The sequence below is a fragment of the Simochromis diagramma genome, unplaced genomic scaffold (genome assembly GCF_900408965.1).
Source record: "Simochromis diagramma unplaced genomic scaffold, fSimDia1.1 OVJJ01000323.1, whole genome shotgun sequence".
NCBI lineage: Eukaryota > Metazoa > Chordata > Actinopteri > Cichliformes > Cichlidae > Simochromis > Simochromis diagramma.
In genome coordinates, this window is record NW_024386770.1 from 861,631 (window position 1) to 873,521 (window position 11,891).

The 11,891-nt window shown below is 44.5% G+C and overlaps 1 protein-coding gene across 1 annotated transcript; it reads right to left on the reverse strand.

The window, feature by feature from the left end:
- Positions 1-968: 968 nt before the first annotated feature.
- Positions 969-3,826, reverse strand: LOC120737834 (PYD and CARD domain containing). Its single transcript, XM_040038719.1, has 4 exons — positions 3,723-3,826; positions 2,681-2,978; positions 1,710-1,757; positions 969-1,332 (listed from the first exon to the last, which is right to left on the reverse strand). The coding sequence occupies exons 2-4, from the start codon at positions 2,976-2,978 to the stop codon at positions 1,079-1,081; spliced, it is 600 nt and encodes a 199-aa protein (XP_039894653.1). The 5' UTR covers positions 3,723-3,826; the 3' UTR covers positions 969-1,078.
- Between the last annotated feature and the right edge of the window lie 8,065 nt (positions 3,827-11,891).

Sequence of the window (11,891 nt, forward strand, 5' to 3'; positions counted from 1 at the left end):
TAGGCTACGTTCACTCTGCAGGTCTTGATGCTCAATTCCGATTTTTTGATCAAATCCGATTGTTTTGTCTGCTCGTTCACACTACAAATAAAATGCGACAGCAAACGCGCTCTAGTGTGAACGCTCAAAGCCCGCATGCGCAAAAGAAGACGTCACACACGACGCGCTCTGTTTAGACCCAGAGCAACAGTATGTTTGACTGATGGCTTTAATACAAAGACTTCGGACTTCACGTTTCACGATTTTTGCTTTAAGTTATTTTGTTATTTACATATTAATGTAAATAACCTAATAATGACCCTTATTGCTGTTTCAGAGCAGCGCTGCTTCAAAGGATAGCTGCAGATTTCTGTCAGAATCTGCAGATTATACAGAACAAATGAAATGTTCACGTTGTCTTCCCAACAGTTTCACCGGATGGACAGGAAGCGTTCGCCATGTCTCCTCCGGCGCTGATAATTGGCGCCTGTCTTGTGTCGGTGACGTAAAAGACGAATTTAATGCGACTTGACCGTCAAACAGCAGTCGCTTTCTAAAACATCAGATATGTATCGATTCAGTACCACATATGAAAGTGACCCAGATCGGATTTGAAAATATCGGATTTGTGCCGTTCACCCTGTCACACCATGATGGGATAGATGGGTCGCACAGGGTCAGAAAAATCGTATTTGATGCGCTTTCGCCTGCAGTGTGAACGCAGCCTAAGTATTACTGTAATTAGTGGAACATGCGGCTAAACATGTCACCCCTGGTCTGATTGGGGAGGGGACCAGAGAAAACTACAAAGTTGCACACCGATTCAATATTGATTTTAGTGACCTCCGATTGGCGTAACCGGGTGTCATTACTGCCGACGTGAATTATGATTTTACTGAAAACTGTCTGGTAACTTCCTGGTTGAGTAGACGTTTGTGTTTATTGGATGAAACTTGTTTTCTGTGACCAAAGAAAGGTAAGCGCTGACATGCTGGTGTGTGATTTACCACACAAATTTTAATTTATTGAAGCCCAACATAAGGTGCCACAGATGTACAATAGATGCACAAATATAAAATGTTAAAAACACAAAGTTCTTTCAGCTGAGGTCCTCGATGAGCATCGGCTCATGTTTCTTGAGGCTTTGGTAGAAGGCTTCTTTGGCGGCATCGCCAGCTTTCAGAGGGCCGTTGTAGATCGCCCTCATCTTCTCCTGAGAGGTCTGCTGAGCTCTGATTTTATCATAAGCTTCTTGTTGGATGATTTTTCCTTTTAGCTCATCCAGAATCGGTTCGATGTTGCTCACTCTCTGGATCAGCTCGACTCGGTGTTCATCCACAAAGTGTTCTTGTCCTGAGGGGAAAATGACAGCGACTGATTGGAGTCTTGCTTCATTGCTTTTATATCAAAATGCAAGAATACATTTTTATTTAAAAACATAAATCACTGAAGTTTGTTAAAGAAAAATCCAGAAATATTGATGTCATTGTTTGGGTTGTCTGGTAATGAGACCAGAGGATTATTATACGAGTGGCCTGCCTGCGTTTTACTGATTTTATCCTTTGTTCCTTTTTCCATCGTCATTACTGTCTGTGATTGACCAGTGATTCATTTGTGCCTGATCACCGTCTCATTGGTGTCTGCAGTTTGAACTTCATGAACGTGACAAACGCTGTGACACGTTTCTGTTTCTAATCAAACACATTTACTGAGGACAGCTGTGTGCCTACCATCAGCCAGAGCTCTGACACCAGTTGCTCCTGTTGATGGTCCTGCATCTGAAAAAAAAAATTTGGTTGTTAAACAAATCAACTGCTCTCATCCACTGTAACTATAGCAACAACAACAACAAAAACCCCACAGGTAAACAGACTCAAGTTTTCTCATTTGTTTGTTCTGCCCACTCCTGCTCTACCTGAAGGAACTCCAGCAAATGTGAGGTTTTACATCCTGGTCTTACGTGCTGCCTGCAGAATCTAATTTAATGGTTTGTCAGCTGAGTAAATGTTGTACCAGTCATTTCTTAGCATATCTGATTTCAGAGCAAGTCAAAGTATATTTAGTGTCATTTTCATTATAATCAAAGTTCAATATTTTTGAAAGGAAAACCTTTCCCTACATTTGCTGTTCTTTATGACTGAGTTCACCAGTGCTTTATTATCCCTCTTACAGGTGTGTGTAGTCTGCATGTGCTCACTCCTTCTCAGCTTCATCTTCCTTAAATTCTAAAATCTGCTCCTGGTTTGTGGAATTCTACTTTCTTGTTGCTTCCTCAGATTGGAACTGATGACTCTATATTTGTAACCTGCTGCCAGTCTCACTGTTATCTGCAGGTCAGTCTTCAGCAACATGATGAGAGCTGTGAGTCTGGAGACACTTTACCAGTTTTCTCCACAAAGTAAGCATGAAACCCTCCCAGTGGTCCCTGGTTTAATCTGGGAACATGTGATGTGTATCTGGCACTTTCATAAAACATTTTTCGACCTTTCAAGAAATGTGGAATTACAATAAAATGAATAAACATGAATAATTAAAATCTTAGATTCTCATTTTAACACGAAGAAAGAAAAAAAGACCTAAACATCAAACATCTGTAAAAACCTCTTTACTATCACTTGCACTGACCTTTAAAGCTTCTGCTGTTGCTCACAGACCATCTGTAGAAACTTCACATAAACATCAGGTCACAGGATGAACTCACCTCTTCTTTCATTCTCCTGTTTCTTCTTCAGTCTTTCCACAAAGGGGCGCAGTCGGTCCTGAACTGTTGGGTCCCTCCGAGGTATCCGATCCATTATTTTATTGATTTCATGGACAGATGTTTCCACTCCGTACTGCTCGATGATTACTTGGGGCATCTCTTCTCTGGGCTTGTCCGTCCTTACATGTTTGGGGATACCCGACAGAAAAAGCATCATCTTCTTGTACTGTGACCCATCGAGCTCTTCGAGGATCTCGGTCAGAGCTGTTTTCCACTCTTCCTCTGAAATCGTTGACATCTGACACACGGACAGAAACGCTCTGTTACACCAGCTCCATGAACCCAACACACTGAGAGGTGAAAGCACACTGTGCAGTTTTCACTGCACCTCACATTCATCTGAGAAGTTTCATTTCTACTTTCAGCCTTGTTTTAACACTTATTGAAACGCAGTTTAAAGGCCCCGCCCTCTGAGAGCTGTCATGTAAACACAGAGTGATCTGTGTGTTCTGTTTCCAGCTGTGGGAAATCGACTCGGCAGCAGATCAGAATCACGAACAACAACATTTACACAGAGGCTCTATAGTCAGTGTTTCCTTTGCACTGAGCCTTTCTATTCTCCATGAGGGCAGGTGTTGTTCACCAGGAGGACCCGAGGACCCCGTCTGTCACACCACTGACCTGCTGCAGGTCATTTTGTAGCTCCGGCACTGCTCATCCTGTTCCTCCTTGCACTAAGGAGCAGGTACATACGACACACACTGTATACAGGCTTTTGCAGAGGTGCTTTATTCATCGTCTGCAGAAAAAAAAGCTTCCCTGAAGCAAACTTCCTGATGGGAGGAGATGCTGCCCGAGGACAGAGCTGCTGTGCCAATGACACGCACTGCCAGGAAACAGAACCCATAACAGGCGACAATCTGCTCTCACATTTCTTTGTTCAAACCACAAGATCAACAATAGTTTATAAATGTAAAATTCTTGACTATAAAACATTTCTTTTGTAACACCTTTCAAGGAAAAGCATTTAAATAATACTCACTCCTGCTGGTTTTCAGCCGCAGCTTAGTTTACGAGTTTCAGAGCAGCAAACTGTTTGAGGAAGGCGGGAAAGCTGCTCAGTGTCATATTTCACTACTCGACGTCTGTGTGATGTCAGCGCGCAGGTCGAACATACCAACTTACCTTTTATATAGTTTGCTTGTCAAATACACACTGATCATAACAGATACACACACACACACACACACAGATTACAGCATCCCTGTTTGTTCAGAAATACATTTTAATCCTCTTAACAGGCAGTTTCAGAGTCACAGTCCCCATCCTCATACAGAATGGTTTGGCCCACAACGGCTGTACAGCACACTTCCTGTCTCTTCTTAAAGTAACACAAATATGTAAGCAGAGATGAAGCAGAGTTATAAGATAAGATAAGATAGAACTTTATTAATCCCTCGGGTGGGTTCCTCTGGGAAATTCGGTTTCCAAAAGCACAGCACCGACAGAAGTTACAGTTACAGAATGTTATATATATATATATACACACACACATATATATAAATACAGAGACAAATATAAATAAAAATAAAATATACGAAGGGGATAAATAGAATAAATAGAAATAAAAAATAAAAAATATTCATAAATAAGAGATAACTCTTTTTTTGTCATTTTACAGTCATACCCAGTACAATGAAATTAGAAACTGCACAATGTGGGACACCCCCAAAACCACAGAGGTGTTTGAGCTCTGTTGGAGGTCTGTGTCTATGTACACACCCAGGGACATGGAACTGGACACCCTTTCCACACCCTTTCCACACACTCTGGGCTGCAGCTCAGACTTCCTCCTTCTGAAGTTCTTTTGTCTTGGTGGTATTGAAGTCCAGGTTGTTGTTTGCACACAAATCTGACAGCCTCTGAACCTCGGCTCTGTACGCCGTCTCATCTCCCCCAGAGATGAGCCCCATCACAGTGGTATCATCTGCAAAATTGTACATGTGTGTACAGAGTGTACAGTCGGGGACTCAGTACACAGTCTTGTGGAGAGCCGATGTTAAAGCCTGAGGGCTGAGGAAAGATGAGGCCCCACTTTAACTCTCTGTACACGGTCTGACAGTCTGTTGTCATGGCTGTTACCATAACAACAGTAAACTCACGGGGTGTGTAGACGGGTCTGCACTTCACAGTCAAATATTCCAAATCCGGAGCTTTCTACAGTTGTGTTTTTGCACCAGCTGTCATTGATGTACAGGGTGGGCCATTTATATGGATACAGCGTAATAACATGGGAATGGTTGGTGATATTAAAGTCCTGTTTGTGGCACATTAGTATATGTGAGGGGGCAAACTCCTCAAGATGGGTGGTGACCATGGTGGCCATTTAGAAGTCAGCCATCTTGGATACAACTTTTGTTTTTTCAATAGGAAGAGGGCCATGTGACACATCAAACTTATTGGTAATGTCACAAGAACAACAATGGTGTGCTTGGTTTCAACGTAACTTTATTCTTTCATGAGTTATTTACAAGTTTCTCTTTGTTCACAGCCATTGACATGTTGAAGGTTAACACGTGAAGATTGGATCGAAATCGTGTTGAACGCAGTAACCGGGTCATTGCAGCAGATTTCAATGCAAGACACCCTACGTCCCATGCTACAGTTAGCAAACTGCTTGCTAAGTTTCGTGAAACTGGTTCAGTGTTGGATTTGCCAAAATGTGGGCACAAGAAAATGTCTGTGAAGGTTCTCAGTCATCCAGGTCATCGTAGTCTAAGGAGCTTGGAAAGAAAAGCGTCTGGACTTCTTTAAGTTACTTGAAGACGTTTCACCTCTCATCCGAGAAGCTTCTTCAGTTCTAAGGTCAAATGGTGGAGAGTCCCAGATTTAAACCCAGAAGGAGTTTCCCCCCAAAGAGGGACAAAAGGACCCCCTGATGATCCTCTACCTAATCACATGAGCCAAGGTGTGAAAAAACCCGAAACCCTGGCTGATTGAAAGAACTCTGTGAAAACAGGTGTGGGTCACAAACTCTGTGATCAAGGCATTCCTTTGTCCCCCTCCCCAGCCTCTCGAGGTTCTGGGGGGAGGCTGTAGTATTTTATCACAGGCACATCCCTTGTGAAGGTTTGTTTGATATTTGGTAAGCTTCCTGCCCTTTTTATGGTTTCACTGTGTTGTGTATGGTGAACCAATACAGGAATTGAACCATATATTGGGTGTGGGGGAGATTACCCCCTTTATGACCAAGGATGTTGTTAGAAACAGTTGTGATCAGGAGGTCACACAAACGCACCCCCATGAAACACACATTCTCACATACACACACATACAAGTTCTTGCACATGCTTTTACACACACACACACACACACACACACACACACACACACACACACACACACACACACACACACACACACACACACACAGTACCTTGTCTTTGTAACCAAGGGGGGTTTTACGAGGGGAGGTGCTTGTGCAAACTATTGTAACTGTTTTTTCCAATAAAAGGCAGCAAGCAGAGCCCACAGCGTAGCACTCGCCGCATGTCACTGGAGAGTGGCATTAGTCGGTGGATATTAGCTACTCACAAATGGCACCCTTACAAACTCCAGCTACTGCAGCATCTCAGCGAGGATGACCCAGATCAGCACAGAATTTGCAGAATGGGCAAAACAAAAATTGGAACAGGACCCTCAGTTCACGCAGAAGATTTTGTTCAGTGATGAGGCAAACTTTTATGTGAACGGTGAAGTTAACAAACAAAACCACCGCTATTGGTCTGACACTAACCCACACTGGATGGATCCCTCCAAGACTGTTGGAACAACAAAAGTGATGGTTTGGTGTGGTATATGGGGCACAACGATAGTGGGTCCATTCTTCATCAATGGAAACCTCAAGGCCACTGGATATTTGAAATTGCTACATGATGATGTGTTTCCCTCTTTATGCACTGAAGCTGGCACGTTCCCTGAGTTTTTCCAGCTGGATGGTGCACCACCACATTACGGGTGCCAGGTTCGAGCATCACTAGATAAACAGTTTCCTGGAAAGTGGATTGGTCGTCGTGGGCCAGTTGAATGGCCCCCAAGGTCTCCCGATCGGACCCCCTTAGACTTTTATCTTTGGGGTCATCTGAAGGCAATTGTCTATGGTGTGAAGATACGAGATGCGCAGCACCTGAAACTACGGATACTGGATGCCTGTGCTGGCATTTCTCCTGCGGTGTTGCTATCAGTGTGTGAAGAGTGGGAGAAGAGGGTTGTATTGACAATCCAACACAATGGGCAGCACATTGAACACATTTTATAAGTGGTCAGAAACTTGTAAATAACTCATGAAAGAATAAAGTTACGTTGAAACCAAGCACACCATTGTTTTTCTTGTGACATTACCAATAAGTTTGATGTGTCACATGGCCCTCTTCCTATTGAAAAAACAAAAGTTGTATCCAAGATGGCCGACTTCTAAATGGCCACCATGGTCACCACCCACCTTGAGGAGTTTGCCCCCTCACATATACTAATGTGCCACAAACAGGACTTTAGTATCACCAACCATTCCCATGTTATTACGCTGTATCCATATAAGTGGCCCACCCTGTAGGTTGAATATTTCTTTGACGGCTTCACTCTCCTCTAGTTTTGCTCCTTTACTGTTTGTCCCACAGTTTACGTTATAACTGCATGTTTGTATTTTGAATATTGTCTTTTTTAGTGTTTACTTCCTGACTAATCTCAAAACAACTAAAGGAGGAAGCTTAACACACAGCGAGACTGAGATAAAGGATGGTAATGATATTTCATGGTGGAAAAGCCACGGTGGGCCAGCACCATGAGGAGACTCCATGGAAGCAGAGAGCTGGGAAAGAGTCACACAACAGAGCTGAGCTCACTGCCTCTGAGCCCCACGAGTGCTCGCCCTGCTTTCTGTCTGCACGAGGATCTGTGTCACTTTACTGCTGATTGTTGCTTTTCCTGTGACAGGAAATCAGACACAGGAGGATTTTGTAAACAGATTTACAGAACAAACAGTTAAATCAGAGCCTTTATTCCAACATAAACATTCCATCATCCTCAACATCAGAGCCATTAGTTATGATTAATTATGAGACTCTACTGCATTACAGCACTGACAACATGAATATAAACGTACAGTTCTTACACACAGGAAAAAAGATGACAAGAAAAATCAGAATAACCAGTTAGGAAAGAAGAAAGAAACAGCACACATTTCATGATTTCGAATATAAAACTGATTCAAGAGAGATTTACATTTTTTATTGAAACTCAAAATCTACTCAAGTTTTTCAAATGTCATGAATCCAGTTCAGACTCTCTGCAGCCGCAGCCTGAACACTGGAACTCATCTTTACTTCTCCTTCGCTTTAATCTTCATGATCTTGTTTCCCTTTATTTCTACACCTGCTGAGAACGGCATTTTCTCCAGCAGTCTGTCCTCAAAGTCGCCCTCCAGTCTGACACCAAACGCTTTTGCCAGCAGGGATGAAGTCACCACAAAGGACTGCACCTCTCCGCTGCCGATCTGTGCACCCACCTCTGTTTCAGTCTTCTTGGTGTCTTTGATCCCAATGATCTCGATTGTGACGTTCTCGACTGTGGCACTTTGAACCTGCAAAACACCAGATTGACCGTAGAGATCAGGACATGTTGAACCAATAAAACTGAAGAACTTGTTATTTAAAAAAGTGAGCAATGATGATTTCATAGTGAGTCTCATCCTGCAGAAGAACTCCAAATCCACCATCTTGTCCTGCAGCAGACAGTCCTGGTTCTGCTCAGGTAACAGCACATGAACGTGTTCTGGAGTCACCCTCCAGCTCACAGAGCAGAGCAAAGACTGATGTCACCAGCTGGAGTCCAAGATGGTGGAGATGAGTCTGTCGGACCACAGGGAGACCCTCACAGTGAACCACCTGGTGGGGACACTTAGAACAGGTACGGCTGGATTAACTAGAGAGCAGAGACTCAACAACAGTGAGGAAATGTTGCAGTAGGAGGTCAAAGCTGACAGTCTCTGCTTTGAATCAATACCAAATATTAAACACATTTCAAACTGAAGCCAGCATCAGAAATTACCTTAAAAATTCTGGTGAAATCTGTTGAGTTCAGCGATACTGAATCATAGTAGTGACTCGTCTTTACATTGACCACCCCGGCAATGTCTCCACATGATCTCCAAAAGTTGATTCTGTTCATCTGGACGTAGCGTTTTGTGGGAGAAACGTTTCGTCATCATCAGGTGACGTCTTCAGTCTCAGCTGACTGCAGGTTTCTTATAAACAGGACATTTGCATAATGACTGAAACCAGCCCACTGAAGGAACAATGGGCTGGGAGGTCAGTTCCTTAATCTTAATTATGCAAATTCTCATGACCATTGATCAACAACCACTGACCAAAACCTACTGATCAAAGACCACAGATCAATAACCATGAGTCCCATTCACAGAGAGTTGGGGAATGGCTGCAATCACAGCATTGTAAGATGGTGACAGGTGTACCCTTAGGCCCCTCCTCGATCGAGAGATGGTCTTTGGATTTTGTTGAAAAGGTGAGAAATGTCATTATGGAGGGAGATGAAACCATGGTCTCGTACAACGTTACATCTCTCTTCACGTGCATCCCAGTCACGGAAGCGTTGGAGGTAGTCCGTAAGAGATTACAGGATGACCCCAAGCTCAGCAACAGGACCGCTCTCAGCATCGACTAGGTGTGTTTGCTTTTGGAGCTGTGTCTTCATTCCACCTACTTCACATACAAGGGTCAGTACTACAGGCAGGCAGAAACATGGGTGTGCCGTGGGCTCCCCAGTTTCACCCATCGTGGCCAAATTTGTACATGGAAGAAGTGGAAAAGAAGGCTTTGCTATCCTACCCTGGAACACCACCAAGCCATTGGTTCAGATATGTGGATGACACCTGGATGAAAATCAAATCTCAGGACGTGCCACAATTCACGGGTCACATTAACTCGGTGGACCGACACATCAAATTCACCAGGGAGGATATGAAAAGTGGCAGGTTAGCCTTCTTAGACTGTGAGATTTCCATCAGTAATGGGGGACATCTAAAAGCTGACGTGTACCGTAAACCTACACAAACAGATCAGTATCTAAGGTTTGACACTCTTCATCCACAAACTGGGCGTCATCAGGACGCTACAACACAGGGCGAACACCATCCCCACTGACACAGCGGCCAGGGAGGCAGAGGAACATCAAGAAGGCCCTGAGTAAATGTGGTTATCCCAGCTGGACTTTTGTCAAAGGCGGGAAGGCGCCAAAAGAAAGCTCCAGCCGATCCAGGAGAGAAGGACAACCGCTGCCTAAGAGAAAACCTGTAGTGAACCCGTACGTGTCAGGAGTATCGGAGCAGCTGAGACGCATTTTCTCTAAACACCAGGTCTCTGTGGCTTTTAAACCCCAAAACAGGCTGCGCCAAAAACTGGTCCACCCCAAGGATCGGGTCCCCGACACAAACAGAGTAACATAGTGTACGCTGTTAAGTGCAGGAGGATTGGCAGGATTTATACATCGGGGGAAACAAACAACCTCTGGCTAAGAGGATGGCACAACACAGAAGAGCCACCTCGTCAGGCCAGGACTCTGCAGTCTATTCACACCTACAGGACAGTGGACACTCTTTCAATGATGAGGATGTAACATCCTGGACAGGGAGGAACGCTGGTTTGAGGGCGGAGTCAAGGAGGTCGTTTACGTGAAAAGGGAAAGACCATCTCTGAATGGAGGAGGGGCCTAAGGGTACATCTGTCACCATCTTACAATGCTGTGATTGCAGCCATTCCCCAACTCTCTGTGAATGGGACTCATGGTTATTGATCAGTGGTTGTTGATCAATGGTCATGAGAATTTGCATAATTAAGATTAAGGAACTGACCTCCCAGCCCATTGTTGCTTCAGTGGGCTGGTTTCAGTCATTATGCAAATGTACTGTTTATAAGATTGAAACCTGCAGTCAGCTGAGACTGAAGACATCACCTGATGATGACGAAACGTTTCTCCCACAAAACGCTACGTCCAGATGAACAGAATCAACTTTTGGAGATCATGTGGAGACATTGCCAGGGTGACCAAAGTAAAGACCAAATCACTTCTGGGATTCAGTACTGCTGAACTCAACAGATTCTACCAAAATCCAAAAGGTAGCTGCTGATTTTAATCTGGGCAGCGTATGACACACAGACTGCAGTAACACAGGTATCTTTGATAACTCTCTCAGCTCTGTATAACACTGCTTAACCCCCCACGCTCTTATTCTGAAAGTTTATTTTCTCCTAACCAGCAGGTCATTAGAGACTTGCTGAAGGCAGCCAGTCATATTTCTCTGTCATTTACTTAAAAGCAGCACTCAGGAAGAATCTGGTCCTGGTCTTTATCACAGTTTGAGGTTTTTCTGAACCAGTCATGCCTCGTGAGCTCTCTGTGGTTCTAAATGTCGGGCTACCTGTCGACCTGTTTAGCTTTTTAGCTGTTTATGAGATTCTCAGCCTGTCCTGATATTTGTGTGCAGGTTCAGAGTGCTGCAGTCCAGAGCGTCACCATCAAGATTATCGGGATCATAAGAGCCAGCGCGACGCAGACTGAGCTGGAGGCGGAGCTCAGCCATACAAATAAGGTGCAGCAGTTTGAGGTGGCTTCGTCCCTGCTGGCAGGAGCGTTGGGTGTCAGCCTGGGGGACGGCTTTGAGGACAGGCTGCTAGATAAAATGTCCTTTCTCAGCAGATTTGGCAATCAAAGAAAACAAGATCATGAAAATGAAATCCATCAGATAGAAGCAAAGATGGCGTCCACTGTTCAGGCTGGGCTGCAGCCACATGATTCATCTATTTTTACAAAAGTTGTTTTTTAACTGAATATTTTTAATATCCATCCATCCATCTTCATCCGCTTTATCCGAGGCCGGGTCGCGGGGGCAGCAGCCTAAGCAAAGAGACCCAGACCTCCCTCTCCCCAGCCACCTCCCCCAGCTTGTCCGGGGGAACACCAAGGCGTTCCCAGGCCAGCCGAGAGATATAATCTCTCCAGCGTGTCCTGGGTCTGCCCCGGGGCCTCCTCCCGGTGGGACATGCCTGGAACACCTCACCCAGGAGGCGCCCAGGGGGCATCCTTGTCAGATGCCCGAACCACCTTAGCTGGCTCCTTTCGATGTGGAGCAGCAGCGGCT

What these genes read in the sequence shown, in the direction of transcription:
- LOC120737834 (XM_040038719.1), bottom strand. Translation starts at nt 2,978, where the DNA reads ATGTCAACGATTTCAGAGGAAGAGTGGAAAACAGCTCTGACCGAGATC. An exon ending in ACAGGAGAATGAAAGAAGAG is followed by an intron (nt 1,758 to 2,680) that starts GTGAGTTCATCC and finishes TTTTTTTTTCAG; the next exon opens with ATGCAGGACCATCAACAGGA. An exon ending in TGTCAGAGCTCTGGCTGATG is followed by an intron (nt 1,333 to 1,709) that starts GTAGGCACACAG and finishes TTTTCCCCTCAG; the next exon opens with GACAAGAACACTTTGTGGAT.